Source organism: Asparagus officinalis, chromosome 10 (assembly GCF_001876935.1).
Source record: "Asparagus officinalis chromosome 10, Aspof.V1, whole genome shotgun sequence".
Lineage (NCBI taxonomy): Eukaryota > Viridiplantae > Streptophyta > Magnoliopsida > Asparagales > Asparagaceae > Asparagus > Asparagus officinalis.
In genome coordinates this window covers 39,633,274-39,649,233 of record NC_033803.1, presented here as the reverse complement: position 1 = coordinate 39,649,233, position 15,960 = coordinate 39,633,274, and the positions used below count along the sequence as shown (strand labels likewise).

At 36.9% G+C, this 15,960-nt stretch overlaps 2 protein-coding genes across 2 annotated transcripts in view; both read right to left on the bottom strand.

Annotated features, from left to right (window-relative positions):
• Window positions 1,302-2,717, bottom strand: LOC109825512 (putative non-specific lipid-transfer protein 14). Its single transcript, XM_020392365.1, has 2 exons — window positions 2,314-2,717; window positions 1,302-1,556 (listed from the first exon to the last, which is right to left on the bottom strand). The coding sequence occupies exons 1-2, from the start codon at window positions 2,673-2,675 to the stop codon at window positions 1,547-1,549; spliced, it is 372 nt and encodes a 123-aa protein (XP_020247954.1). The 5' UTR covers window positions 2,676-2,717; the 3' UTR covers window positions 1,302-1,546.
• LOC109826659 (RHOMBOID-like protein 2) overlaps window positions 3,371-15,960 on the bottom strand; it is a 61,288-nt gene continuing 48,698 nt past the window's right edge. The window contains exons 4-7 of the mRNA XM_020393679.1: window positions 7,141-7,304; window positions 6,763-6,926; window positions 6,411-6,661; window positions 3,371-3,710 (exon numbers count right to left, since the gene is read on the bottom strand). Coding sequence (XP_020249268.1) covers window positions 3,599-3,710; window positions 6,411-6,661; window positions 6,763-6,926; window positions 7,141-7,304 — 691 coding nt within the window. The 3' untranslated portion in view covers window positions 3,371-3,598. The remainder of the gene's footprint in view (window positions 3,711-6,410; window positions 6,662-6,762; window positions 6,927-7,140; window positions 7,305-15,960) is intronic.

The following is a 15,960-nucleotide window of genomic DNA, read 5'->3' as shown; positions in this document are numbered from 1 at the left end:
AAAAATAGGAAACAGTCGGGTCGGTCGACCGCTAGGTCTGGTCCGGTCGACCGCTAAGCCTATAGCAGACTGAGCAGAAACAGTCTCTCTGACCGATCGACCGCGGTAGCTGGTCCGATCGATCGCGAACGTGCACCGTGCAAGGTGCAAAATCAATGCTCTGGTTGGTCGACCGCAGGACCAAGCTCGGTCGACCGCGACGGGATTTTTCTGTTTCCTAATCTGTTTTGTATTCTGTTTGGTTGGGATTCCTATATATGCCTAAACGATTTTAGGGTTTTGTGTGCATTAAAAGGAGAGTTTTTAATAGGATTCTTCAGAGAGATTAAATCCTAGTTTGTGAGCTTGTAATCTTTAATCAAATTAATCAAAAACTTGTGTTGTGTGGCTCCCGAGGACTTAGCATGTTGCCGAACCTCGTTAAATCTGGTGTGTTCTTTCTTGTTTACTTTCCTACAAGTTTTATATTTTACTTTCGGTGATTTTCCTACTTTCCTACTCTCAAACACAAGGTCCGGAAGGGCACAGGTTCGATTTGATTATTTCGAATCCCCAACAGTCTGATCAAGATGTGAAGGCAATGTTGCTTAGAGACAGACTGATCAAACATGGCCAGTCTCATCAAACGTGAGTACAATCAGAGTTCTAGGAAATTTTGAAATGGGAGCAGAATTTGAAGTTGATGAAATCTTTTCCATTTTTTCCAGGAGTTATATACGACTCTGAGCTTGTGGATAAAATTACCTGTACAGTTACAGGCTATTTTCATTTTTACCGTAGATTTCTACATTGATTTACATAACCGAGTAGATATCTGTCTCCATCTCCAAGCTGGTTTTTATAGCATACATAGATTAAGAATGTGAAGTAGTTGGAGAGGTTTTGTTTTGTACCATACGTAAGTTGCTTTAGATGTTTAGTTAAAGCAATCTCCCTGTACGAAGATGATTAATTACAAGTCGATTCCAAGAACAAAATACCGTTTCATTTGTAAAAGGGGAATCACTAAGTGAGTTGTTTCAGATGCTCAAATGTGTTTTTACTCTCTCTTCAGTTGGACTAGGATGGATAACTATCTGAGTATGATGAACCAGTAGCAGCGCTTGCGATGAGAAAAAAGTACAGCTTAAAATTTTTTTTCTTTACCTCTGTGTTGAACTATGTTGATGCATTTCTTAGTATGACGAGAATCAAGTGATTATGAGTATTTTTCTTGAAGTTTTGGACGGACAGATGGATAGCTGTGTTTTTGTTCATCATCACCCATTTGTGCACGTGTAGCTAAAAGTAGCACAAGAGAATTCTGCAAGTAATTACTAAGCACATTATATATGATTTCAGCATTACATGAAGATAAGTTGGAATTCACCAACTAGTTTGTTTTCCCACAGGGAAAGTGTAGCGGTTACATATTTCCTCCTCTGTAGACCATAATAGTTGAGTTGGCGAACATTGAGAACAATTTATTTCTTTGCCGTCTTTGTCTGCTTGGATGTCATAATCTACAATGATAAATCTCCTGAAGTCTATGAGTCTTGAATCATGTTCAAGAAATGCTGCATCCAAAACAACCCTCCAGATGTTAATGAGGATCTAAGGATCACTCTGTTGATGAGAGCACTAAACTACATCCAAATAAGCTTTATATTTTACTTAGCTAGATCAAAATCTAACATGCATCTTGAATGGACATGTTGTAATTCTAATTTAGACTCATCTTTAACTGTATTCTAGGGTTGCCAACGGGTTCTGATAACCCTGTAACTTGATCCTATCTCGATGGGAGATTCATATTTGGATACTCAAACCATATTCAATTGTAGATTTCGATATGGATCCTCAGAGCTCCAAATATGAATAATTTTATAGGCTCTTTATATAGTTTTCACTTTGCTTATTTTTACTAAATCATTCTTCTTAAGTAACTAAGCTTAATGTGTATGTTTGAGGTAACACACTCTAGCTCCTCTTCCCATTTGGTGTTTTAGTTAATCAATTTGCTCCTTTATGACTCCTAGGGGGGCGAGAGAGCAGAGATGAAAGTGAGTTGACGTGCAACGGTACAAAGATCTGATACACACAGTAGGCGTTAGTTAACCAAAATAGGGTAAATTGCCGATAACCCTGCTCACCTACACGTTCAGTAGGTTTTACTACCTCTCAACTATTTTTACTAGCATGTGCATTTTGAGAAAAATAAATCGCAGAATCCGATTTCTAATGAATTGCGGTATGGTAAGTACTAGTAAAATAGTTGATGAATGATAATCTGCTACAATGGATCATAAGTCCCTAGAGAAACCTTAAGATTACCTATTGCAGGAAGTGTTGGGATCAATAGTGAAACCAAGAGAGATGCCACAAAGACCAGGCAACCGAGCTATATCGCTTGCATTTGAGTTGTTGGCAGTTATAAGGCCCATTAAACAGTTGCAAACAATTCGTCTCTCGTCAACTGAGGTCGCCGCCACGTTGTAGAGGCCCACTAGCCCGCTACAGCACGGTGAGCCCAGGCCTGGGGCCATGCCACCGTAGACTACAAAATCCATGCACCTCGCGGTTAGGGATGAGACCGTAGTGCAGTCAATGGACCCCGCGGTTAGCGTTATCATGCACCATAGTGCAAGAACTACACCGGCGTTGGCTGAGAGTTTCATTGGATTTATACAAGACATTTTGGGCTCTTCGGACCTTGGTTGATTAGAATGTAGCAGTTTGTGTTATAAATTTGTGGAGAGAAGGGTGATCTTGTTAAGTCACGTTGGGTTTGTGCAGGTTCATTTGAGTTGAATGACTTAGAAAAGTTTTGCGGTCAATTCAGCGTGATGAGCTCAATGACTTAGCAAAGTTTTGCGGTCAATGCAGCGTGATCAGCTCAGCCTTTTTCTTTTTCCTTTCTTTTTTTCTCCTTTTTCTTTTTTTGACATGCTAATGTGAAAATCAATTGCAGGTTGCCAAGAAAATCAGCATTCAGTTGTACTCATTGTAGTATAGCCCTAGAATAAATCTATATTTCCTTTCCAAAGTAAATGGGCATTACATAATCGCGCAAACTCCGTGCCTGAATTGTTGTCGACAAGAACTGACCCCAACAATATGGAAGAAGGGAAGAGAACATGGAAGAAGATGGAGGGGAAATTTGAGGAATAATGCAATGCACAATGCCTAGCACAGCTCATGTTAACTATATACAGGAACTAAGCATAATACATCAACAACGATCCCAAGCAAATCCTCCACTCATTCGGTGACTGCTATCTTGTTTTTCAGGGCTTAAGGCTTTCATTTGCAATTGTGAAGACAAATGGATACATTCTTGAGCAATTTATGCACCTTGACACGGCAAATCTTTTACCATGTGACAGAAAAGGAAAAAAAATGGGCAACGCAACATATATAAACATATAAAAGAATGCTTTCCAGTAATACAAATGCCTCAGCTGACTTATAACACAAAAAAAAAATTGACATACCTACATATTTACAAGTGAATTTAAATTAACAACAAATAACTAAAGCACAACAACATTCTAAAAGTACTCGAGGAAACACATTGATACTCTCTCTTTCATGTCCGACAAGAAGTTCAGAGAACTCTTTAGGTTCCGCAACTCCAACTTGAGGTGGGTACACAACTAAGATAATGACACCAGTGGCAATGATCATACCCATTCTCTCCTCGAAATAGCATTACCAAACCAACAGCAAATCTGCCAAAAAAAGAAAACACTGACTACTTGTGTTTGCACAGGATATTATAACATGGTAATGTGTCAAAATTTTGAACAAATGCAAAATGTATCAGTTAAACCAGTTGTAATCATCTTGATTGTGCTAGAGAATTCTCCCAAGACGCTAGCCTGAACAGGTATCACCTATATTTTGGAGACTGATAGATGCTGCTCATATTCTCTAATATATTAGTCTTCATGACTTACATATTTGAATTTTATTCATGACTATGAGGTTTGTATTATACATATAGGGCACAAATAAGATGTTTACACCTAGCTATGGAAATACATGTTGGTTCATCAGTAATTTTGATCTAAACAGTTCATAGTTGTCCACACACACAGTGACCGGATCCACAACAAATTCCTTTTTTTGTTGAGTTTTGGTTTGCGCGCGCTGTTTTTTTTTGGGGGGGGGTCGACAAGTATTTATTTATCAAAAAATAAAATATAATATTATTAAACTATAGTACCTAATGGAATACACTTAACAGTTGGTACACCTTGAAGGGGCTAATTCAATTTCTACTAACTTATTCAGTGGTTTTCGATAGATTGGTGTGCATTTTTTTTTTTGGGTGGGGCGTGGGGGGTGGGGGGCAATCATAAATATTACAATGACTTTATATGCAATTTGTAAATTTGTTGGGGTGCAACTGTACACCCTAACCCATGAACCAGCATCCGCCCCTGCACACGTGTATGTAGAAATGGACGTGTGTGTGCGCGCGCACGCGCGAGTGCACGTGCATGTGTACATATACACTGTCACAAAGCCTGAAAATGCATATCCACATGATAATTCAGTGGAATTTTCAACCTAGCCTGATGAAGTTATTTGCCCTAATACTTCTTAAAATCATTTAGTTAATAAAGGCATAAGGTTGTTAAGAGTAATGAAATTTATTGTTACTTCGAGGCAAGTGGATATAAGAAATTGTTGTGAGTCTGTAATCCCACATATGTCTCGATATCTTGAAAATTGTTTCTTATAAAACTTTATGACATGAAGTCCCCCTTGGCACTGTATCACCCCTTATATACCTTTTTTTGGAAACAGGTGAAGTTATTCCACCCCATTTCATTGCGAGATAAAATGAAACAATGCAAATTAGAAGAGCGACACCTTCCAAGAAAGAAACTCAATGCATGTCCAACCTTTATTAACAAAATATACTACCTCCATCAAAGAACTGAAAAAGTGCAGCATTCGGGATGGAATATGAAATGCAAACTTGAGGGATGACATAATATTTTTATGATATCTTTGGCTCTAATAGACAAATAACAATTCAAGGAATTAATGATGGTGACATATGTTAAAGAGTTTTATGCCCACTCCTCAAGTTTGCATTTCTAAGGGCATGTGGCTGCACAAGATAGTCCTTTAGATGATGACACCCAACGTCAATTTGAGCAATTTTAGCTATTTCAACAATTTTAGAAGACTCAGTCCTCTCTCGCTACAGCCACACTTGCTCAGTCAGGTAAACCGATTGCTTGTATTACATCGATAATAGCCGAAGCTAGAGACGTTATGCATGGTGAATATGATTCATGTATTGCATGTGAACATGGATTGAGACGTTGCAATCACTATTGTGCTTGGTTGCCTTTGGATATACTGAGGGGATTATGTAACAAGTCATGTAATAATGAATACTATGGATGTATTAGTTTTTATGTATAAAAGACAGGGGTCGCTTTTATTTTATTCTTTGTTTTGCATGAACATTTTCTTAGGCCGTTTTGCATTTACATTTTACATTTTGCATTTACATTTTACATTTTGCATTTACATTTTAAGAGAGATGAATTTAGTATAAAGATATCTTGGAGAAACAGAATATCATGTACGTACATATTACATGACACATTATTGTTTTAAAAAACGGTTTAGGCACTCGCCTAGGTGCCCGCCTAGGCCTAAGCGGCACTTAGGCTGCCTACCTAAGTCTGGGGAGTTCCTAGAGGAGTATGGCTGCTCACACGGACTACACCGCACTCAAGGGAATGGGCCAAGTTAAAATGGATAAGATGAAAAACTCTTATCCAAGCCCATCTTAAGTTAATGGCGAGGATAAGATGAAAACTCTTATCCAAGCCTATCTTAAGTTAATGGCAAGGATGGAATTTTGATTCTTCGAAAAGAATTCTTTCTCTCTCGATACTAAAAACGCTTCCATGCGACTTAAGTGCCCAGCATCTTCCCAGCTAAGATGCTAGCGCTTGGTCTGGCGACTAGAAGTGCCTAATGTTGCATCATGTGTATATATGTATGTATGTATGCATGCATATATATCTATATATACATATACATATTAAATGTACATCATGTGTGTGTCTCAATATCAGTTCTAAAACCAGTGGTCAGGCATTTAAAATAAAGGGCTTCTCTAATCGAACCAGCAAGAGTGCTGACTACTTAACTGTAGTAGAGATGATGCCAGCAAGACCACCTTACACTGGAAAGATACAATAACAAAATTGAGCTATAAATGGACTCTAAAAGACTGATTGCATGGTTGTAGCCCATGATAGAAGGAATACATGGTGAGAGTGCATTGCATTGGAAATCAGCAAGCAATGAAACCCATATATTCTGCATGAAAGCTATACTGATTAACTTCAGGATTGTGAACAAACAGGGAATGTTTTAAGAGAATAGCTTCTTACCCAACTATCAGCAGCAGAAGCGCAAATATGAACAGGACATACTGGTGTGCTTTGTACTTTGAATTAACCTGACTTGCCTGAGGAAGGTATCTCCGTTCAATCCAACCAAATTGTGGTCTCATCAACAAAACAAAGCCTAGGAGGAGTCCTGTTAAGAACCCTCCAATATGTGCAAAGTTGTCAACATGTGGCAATATTCCAATAGCCAAGTTGATCACAATGATGATTAAAAGAGTCAGTATTGCTGCAGCCTATAGAAAAAGATCAATGAATCTAATTAGACACATGATTAAACTTGCTAGTAAGAAACTGAAAATTATTAAGGAGAAAGAACGAAAAGGATAACATTTACCTTGTTGGTATAGATTGTCCAGTTTGTAAAGAGTTCAGACAACATTGCTCCAAGAAGTCCGAACAATGCACCTGAGGCACCAACAGAAATACTGTTCCTTATAAACAGAGATGAAAGGACACTTCCACCGAATCCAGCAATAAGGTATATTAAGCCAATCCGAACTGCAAAGATAAAGAACAATAAGACTAGTAGAAAGAAGAAACTACAGATAATATATGCATGTGATCTAGAAACCAGGTCAAATTCAGTGAGACTAAAAATACCACCGAAATGCTATGATAAATGCCACTTAATTTCCTTCAATAAATAAGTACCAAATGGGCTTAAATCAAATACAGTGGTATATAAACTTTATTAACGAGAAACAGAGCTTACTAAACCCAAATTGTTGCTCAAGACGGATTCCAATGAAAACCAAGCTTAGCATATTTGCTATCAGATGTATGACTCCTGCATGCAACCAGATACATGTAATAAGCCTCCATCCTTGATGTTGATAGACTACTTTGTCCCATTTAAGAGCTCCCAATCTCTCCAACCTGAAATATGGGTTAAAATGAGTTGTTATTATTTTTTGTAGGTTAAAATGAGTTATTATTATTTTTTGTACCGAATCATAAAGAGAATCAAGAATACGTTTGTGCATAACTAATGACAGCAAGTTTCCATCGTCAATTGACTCAATATCAGATATCATATTGTAAACCATATATAGTTGCCTCAAGAAGATCATCCAATAACTGGTTTTTCACTTTGATGCTTCCATTTGGCCATAGTAATGCGTCATGTAAGTTGCCTAAGTGTCATGTAGACTTAGCTTGACAATGAAGTATTTGTAGAATCTAGGAACCTTTTTAAGAGTCTAAGTCCAAATGACCAATTATAATCATTTAGCCTGATATGATGTATTGTTTAGATTGGATGTTTCATTTTAAGTTAAACTCTAGTAGGTAAAACGTTATAGATCCTTAATCGGTTTTATGGGGAACCAACAGATACATTCCAGATCGACAGAGGCAGAGGAAATTTATATACCCATTCTAACAACCTATCAGAAAAATAAAGCAAGAGTTAACTCAAGCTACATAGCTTGAGCACAAGATCTGGACTGAGCTTGAAGGGATTCAATTGGCAGCCATGCAAGTTGCATGAGATCTACTAGTTACTGAAACAAGCTGACCTCGACCTTGAAGATACTGAAAATTAATGGTAATATCTCATCTCAAAGTGGAATCAAATTTAGTGCCTGCCTTACTTGTTAAAGTTTATTAATTTTTGCTCAAAACATATTCACGCTCAAACAACATGACTTTGCATAAGGGGCTGCAAAGTTCACATAGTCGGGTCGCAAAAAATTAACTTTTTCGATTTGGTCCAAATCAAGATTCAGTTGATCCAAATTGAGCTTGAAGGAGATTCAGTTGTCAACCATTCAAGTTGCATGAGATCTACTAGTTAAACAAGCTGGCCTCGACCTTGAATATAATGCCAAGTAATGGTAATCTCTCATCTAAAAGTGCGACCAAATTTAGTGCCTACCTTGTTAACTTTATAGATATTTGCTCAAAACATTTTCACACTCAAACAACATGACTTTGCCTAAGGGGCTGAAAAGTTCAGCGTTGCCAAATCTCAAAATTTTGACTTTTTCTATTTGGTCCAAATCCACTATTGAGTGGTAAGCAATTGATAAATTCCAATTTCATCGTAACTGGAAGTTAACTACTACTATACTATAAAAAAGAACAGAGGTGAAACGGAGACCACTCCAAAATGATTCAATCCACTACCTAGAGCTAGAAAGATCAGCTAAACCACCTTGGAAGTTAGAAAACTACGCCCCATACATTTACCCATGAAAAGCATATTATGGCAATGTTGGGAATTATCGAGCACACAGACAAGCACCACACAGTAAGGAGCACAAGCAACAAGAGAGCACAAAGTATTTTTATGTTGTTCGCCCAAACATGCCTACCTTTACAGTTCGTCAGCAGGGAAATACACTGACTTCACAAACCAGTACAACTGACAAGTTTTGCATGGACAAACTTGCAAATCCTTTCACATCTCACATCACTCAAGGTACCCAAGAACATCTATCACTCAAAAGCTCCAAGAGGATTTCACCACTTATCATCTTACATCACCCTCAGCACACACTGGATTAGGGTGGATAACGGAGAGCTATAGATGAGTTGGGTAGAAAAACCAATTGTCGAATATGAGCACAAACGTGTCACAAACAACAATCTAAAGTTTCATCTTGATCCGATATTGTTTGCCCATCGATCAAGAATAGAACTTACTGCTCGTCTGAAAATTCAAAATGCTCACTCCACACATCACTTAAAATCCCACTCTATATCTCTTCTAGTCTCTGTTACATCTTTCAACCAGCCATAGGCCCTTTTACAGGCTTCCTCCTTAGGCAATTTCCAAGAGAGAACAATTTGTATAATTGCTCATGGAAAATTCCAAGATAAACCTTCAGACTTGCTATGCCTGCACCCTTGAAGCTTCCATGGTTAACACCATGCATCCATATTCTTGAGATTTGAGGAGAACCCAACATGCAATTCATTAGTTCTAGATATATCCAACAAATCAAACAATTGTTTCTCTCTATATAAAAAGAATCTACTGCTACAGTATTTTTGTTTGGGGCCTCCTACTAAACTAGTGAATTGTCACTGATGCCCTTTAGCTTATCTAGAAACCTTATGGAAGATATTTTGCGTAAGATTTTCTCTTTAAGACCATATCGCCCCCACCCATTTGATACTAATACCTTATAGTTGTGGGCACATGGGCCCACAAGTAATAGCTGGTCGGCCCAATATCAAAGTACATCCTTTATTTGTTTTTAATAAGTTTCACAAAATCCCCCAAATGGGTTCAACATTTCCCACTAGCTGACCTTATCTTCAACTCTCTCCCTTACAGAACACATTTCTTGCTTCAATATCAAAAAGAATTTCCTCTACACAACCACAAGGTTCACGGGGTGCAAGGAAAGTTATGCAAGTGGGACTAGCTTTTTTATGTCAAATCATTTTTCCCCTTTTCCTAGCCTTTTATGTGAATTACATGTATCCTATTGTAGTCATTTGATCTTATAGTTTTTCTTCGATATTGGTACCCCAAATCTTTCATACTTTAAAATTAGTCCCTGAAATCATTGCAAATGCTATTAGGTCCATCAATTCTTCTAACTTATTTCAAATTAATCTCTCTAACTACTACTTATAGCCCTAACACCGGAATGATTAAACCTAGAAGACTCTACTGAATCATTTTTACACTATTTATATTTCAGGAGTTCAGTCTATAGCAAAATATAGCAATTTAGGGGCAAAAAATATAAAAATATAGCTACTTAAAGAAAAAATATTAACAACTTACAATAAATCTTCAAATTAATATAGTATATCAAACTACTGAAATAAACATAGTGGAGTTTAAAAATAGTTTAAGATTGTATTTTCGGTTTAAGAGTGATTTCAGAAGTGTGTGGGTTTAAAATAAATGGGGGTATAAAAGTATAAGTTTGTGGTTATAAGAAAAAGCTCTTGCTCTAACTGCATTTGTTTGTGATCATAGCTACACACAATATATTTTGTTTGACATATGTACAATGCAGCCAACATAGTAAGCAGTGGTGTAGTCGTGTATTCATCCAATTGAATTTACATTGAAGCTCAATTGAAACTCCATGTACAAGGCAAGAGCTACATCTCAAGGCAAGAGCTACATCAAACATTTTGTATATTTCCTCCACCTATATCTATCCTCATTTGCATATTTTTCTTGTCATATATACCTCTTCAATTATGCGCAGCAACTACATGGAGCAGGCATGTGAATGCATGTGCCCTCCTCACTAATTATTTGAAAAGAGGTTAACATCCGCACATGCAGTAAATGATCTTTGATTAAGACAATACATTGATAGGGCCAATCTAAACATCTTTGTCACACTTTAAAAATCAGTTGATGCTCATGTGAATTATGAACATGACTAGGATCAGTGTTAGCCCTCTTGGCGTTTGAATTGTTTAGGTGGAGGCTCTACGCTCTACAATTTTAGGGTTTGATTTATTTAATAGCTGAACTCTAGGTCAATTTCATTTCAAGTACTTTTGGCACGTGATCAAGCAACAAAGAAAAGATGATAGAGATTGAAGCTAGTAGAATAGATTTATGGCTTGATTTGTTTATTTCTATCTTTAATTTGACTTGTAATAATGGGAAAAGAATTCTATAAAGGGTCAAGCATAGAATGTTTTATAAGAAAAGAAAAGATAGCATATGGTGTATCAGTACTGTTATTATCATTGCACTCACATATTTATCACTGTGATTATTATTGTGTATGCTTGTGATAATAATGACCATATTTGAAGACAATAGGGACTATACTAATCTATATAATAAATCTAACAATAAAACAAAAGCAACATTCTGTTTATTTTTATGAATAATAAATCGATCTTAGTTTCATAACTCAGCTTACTTCTTTGTATAATGATAAAGATCAGGGTCACAGAAAGCGTTAGGCGGCCTAAGCGTTGGACTCGATGCCTAAAGATTAGGCGTCTAGGCGGAAACCTAAGCAGGGCCTAGGCATTTTTCTATTTTTTTAGTTATCATAATTACTAATAGTAAATGCCAATGTTATAGAAAGCTTAGACGCTGGACTGAAACCTAAGCGGACTTCTTAAGTGGTGGAGGATGCTTTGTTCAAGGTCAGGAGAGGTAGAGGAGGTGTTCATAGTTGGGGTTCAAGGAGGTTGGAGGATACAATGGAGGAAATCATGCTCAATACCTAAATGGTGCAGTCCATGTAGACAGATCACGCTTCCCTAAGCACTCCCAAAATATAGGTGGACAAACTAGGTACCGTCTAGACGCTAGGTAGGCAGTCAATGTACTACGTAAGCCTAGACTGGCTAGGCAGAGGCTTTTTAAAACATTGATAAAGATAGAATTTTTGACCGGATTGCACAATCCAGCATATGAATAATAATTTTCGCAATGATGAAATCCTTTTGAGAATCAATTAAAGATAGGGATTTTACGTACTTAGTTTTTTGCTTCTTGATGATTTCTTCTTCCACTGTAAACGATTTCTAAAACCTTGTGATCAGGAGATGTACATAAGCTTTGATGGAATTCATGATATTAACTAGAGCAACACGATGATTTTAAAGGGAATGCTGAGGTTTTTATGATGTAGAATGATTGTGAACCGCGACATCGTCGGTGGCATGAGCATACTAAGTTTCTTTGTTGCACGTGGGTAGATCGCAATTCAGCCTTTGTGTGAGCACAAAGGTTAGATGAATATTGAATTTGGGGAAATCTTAGTTTGCATATTTGTTGGAAGAGATGACTTAGTTCCTAAAATACCATTGCATTTGCTCTATAACAATATCTTCTAACTCATTATGATTCATATTTTCTTTCTCTTTAATAACCACATCAGCTTTCTCATGGACTTGTCTCGTTTTTGGGTCCTTCTAGCACCACTCATAACTTTTTTTCCTTCTTTTTACATGGTCAAGTCATAGGGTGATGATAATCACATTAAAATTGTTACAAACATCAACATCATGTTATGCACCTATGCCACATCAAATCTCACCCCTCCATTTTTCTCTCAAAATGAATGAGAATCAAACAATCATCGTGCTCTCAGACTCATACTTTTTGAAGCACCACCAAATCTTAATTACACCCACAGCCCTTAATTAACTAATTATTTATAGAGTGAAATTATCATATCTAATAATCATCATGTCCACCTTCTAATATAAGAGAAAATATCAATATGTGCAGCAGAACATTATCAATCCTTAAAACTAGTGTATAGCTAAGAAAATATTTTGAAGAAAACTCTTCTTTGGCAAATACCTTAATTATACGAAATTAAAGTTATTGTTAGAAAAGAAATCAACAATAAACTCTAAGAAATGGACATGGACGTCCCATCGCAAGTGTGGGTAGCAGAACAATATCAATCCTTGAAACTTGTGCACATCCAAGAAAACAATTTGAAGAAAGTTCTTCATTGGGAAATACCTCAATTATATGAAATTAATAATACATCATACAAAATAAATAAACAATAAACTCTTAAGATCTAGACATTGTGGACGTCCCACCCAAGGTTTTAAATACGGTTAACGGGGATTTATCGGACGGTCAAAATCCATATCGGATAGCACATATCAGGGATATATCGGGGATAAGTAGTATTTATCGGAGTGACATTTTCGGATGGTGATATACATAGTATAATATTCTAAAATGTAATTTAACCACACCTAATGAAATATAAACATACCAAAATGTAAATAATTATGTTTAGAATCACTAACCAATGGTAGAAACTCTGGTTGGGTCGAGTTTAAAGTGCATTGAATAGGTGCCTTTAATCGAAATCTAAACTCAAACCAAAGGTCGATAATTCTGATTTTGGACTGACAATATCCGCCGATAACTCATTTAATCGTTGCATTATCGACAATAAACATCCAAAAATAATAACCGATTTAGAACCGAACTTATCATAGCAAAAGACCCCAAAACCTATAAATTGCCAATAATATCAGTTTATCGGCCGATATTTAAACTTTGGTCCCATCACATTCAATCTTTGCAATAGTGATATAGGGAGAGATCTCCCTTTATTTATCGCGAAATTCAATCCACCTCTTTAGAGAAAAACAAAAATTACTGAGTCATGGTACTTGAGACACCAAGAGCCATAAAGCAGTTCTTAACAATTTCCTGCAAATCCCTCTACATTTAAATGATAAATCATCAAAAATTATTTCATATCCCCATAAAGCTCATCTTCCTCAATCCCTACAAGCCTACTTCTCCTCATTTACCCTCCAGGAAATACATCCTTCTCACTTTACCCGAGTCTAACCCCTTATTCCTTAGCATGGGCTCTCCCTTCTATTCCTTAGCATTGGCTCTTCCTTCGTCCCCATTTTAAGGCGTCAAACTATCACCTTCCCAAACCTCAACATAATGCTCCCCCATTGTCACCCTAATCGCCTAACAAGCATCATATGTCTGAGGCTACAATTGTGGCTTTTATTGTTGTAGTCTTCATCCTACTTATTGTCATTGTAATTTCTGTAGTCCGTTGTGATCAGCGACATCAGAGAAGTATTTGTTACCAAACATCGCAAAAACGAAATAGAGCTCGCTACTATGGCCAGGATGATAGTGGATGTAAGCAAGAAATTCATGTAGCTCCTATTTAGGGGATCTCTCTCCCCTTTTCCTCCCTCCTTGTCCTATTCGTTAGCCCCTCCTACTCTTATTCCTTAGCATGAGCTCTCCCTTTATCTTTGTTTTAATGCACTACCAACTTGTACCTTCCCACACCTTAACATAATGTTTCACCATCGCTACCCTAACCATGGAATCAGAACTATATACCAAGGGCTATGATCGTGGCTACAATCATAGCCATTGTTATCATTGTGGTCTTCATCCTATTTACTGTTGTTGTAGTTTCTACAGTCCACTACCATTGTAGCCATCGAGAGAATGATTTGTCGAAAACCAAACATTGTGGAACTAAAAAAGAGCTCACTATTGTGGTTGGCAGCAACCAGCCAGTGCATGATGACGAATCTTAGCAAGAAATCCTTCTAGCTCCTATTTAGGAGATGTCTCTTTTGGACATTAGAAGACTATGTTAGGTTAACTACAATTACCCATATAACCAGTAGAGGGCTCGATCACATTTGTATGGTGTGCAAAAAAGCTACAAACTGAAGATAGGCTCGTAATACTCACGTTATGCCTCTATAGAATCTATTTGTGCGTCGCCCATAGTCTCTCTATTCGTGGTGCATGCCCCAATCGCCGAGCGGCAATTGTCCCATTTAGAATAGCATTTAGTTGGCTATATTTTCGTTAATGTTTAGTTAGGATTTCAATTAATGTATTTTAATTGAACTTGAACTTGGAAGTACTCCTCTTTGTTATCTTTTAGTTCATGTTTGGTTAAGGTTTTAATTAATGTTCGAATAAAGTCTAAGTTCGATGAAAGTTTGAAGTGATATTTTTAGAGGTATATGGTACGTAATAATAGAGCCATGCTTCCACAGAATTCATATGTAGTGAGTTGCTCGCAGTCTCCCTATTCATGGTGCATGTCCAAATTGCTAAGCGACAGTCATTCTTAGAGTAGTACTTAGTTATTAGGGTAGTATTTGGTTAAATATGTTATGGTTAATGTTTAGTTAGGGTTTTAATCAAGGTTACCGATAGCGGATAGCGTCATATGACGGTGAGGCACCGCAAAGGCTATTTGGGGTTGTAACAAATAGTGGCAAAAAATAGTCCAATTTAAATATCTATAAATATTCAAAAAATTTAAAGAAAATTCTAAATTTTTTACAAATGCATATTTGTTGATTTATAAAGATCCTAAGCATGAAATAGACGTGTAAGAATCACATAATATTAACAAAAGTACTATACAGAATAAAAAAGCATACATGTTTATCAAAAAGACCGTTAGTTGTCTTATTCTTTTACCTTTCAAGTCTCTAATAGAAAAATTCTCAACAGTTAAAAAACATATTTGATGATTTAAAGAGATCCTAAACATGAAATAGATATGTAACCATCACGTAATACCGAAGATGATTGGATGAGTCAAAGAGTCATTTTCGAGAAGAAGAGCTGAGCGATGAAAGGACAGACCTAAGAGGAGATCACGGTGAAGGAGGTAAGAGGAAGTACTGAGGTAGGTGCCAGAGGCTATGAGAGGTTGCAGGAATATGCTAAAAATCACAGGAGACGATGAAATACAATGGTCAAGGGTTGGGTTTTATTTTAAAAAAATAAACCTCAAACCGCTTTTAAATAGTATTCAAAAAGCGAATTTCGCATGTAATCGTTCACTATTTACCATTATGGCATACTATTAGCCATTTTTGCGAACGAAAAGCACGTATTCCGTAATATGTCATCGCTATTGGGCGATAGCGTAGCAGGAAGAGACCGCTTACGCTATTAGCGCCGCTATTTCGGGGCTATTTATAACAGTGATCATAAGGATTTAATCCTAATCTGTTGTTACCTCTACCACAGCTCCAAGACCAGGTTAGTGTTTCTCGTAGTAACATCAATTCCATGCACTAAAGCCATAGCAAATTC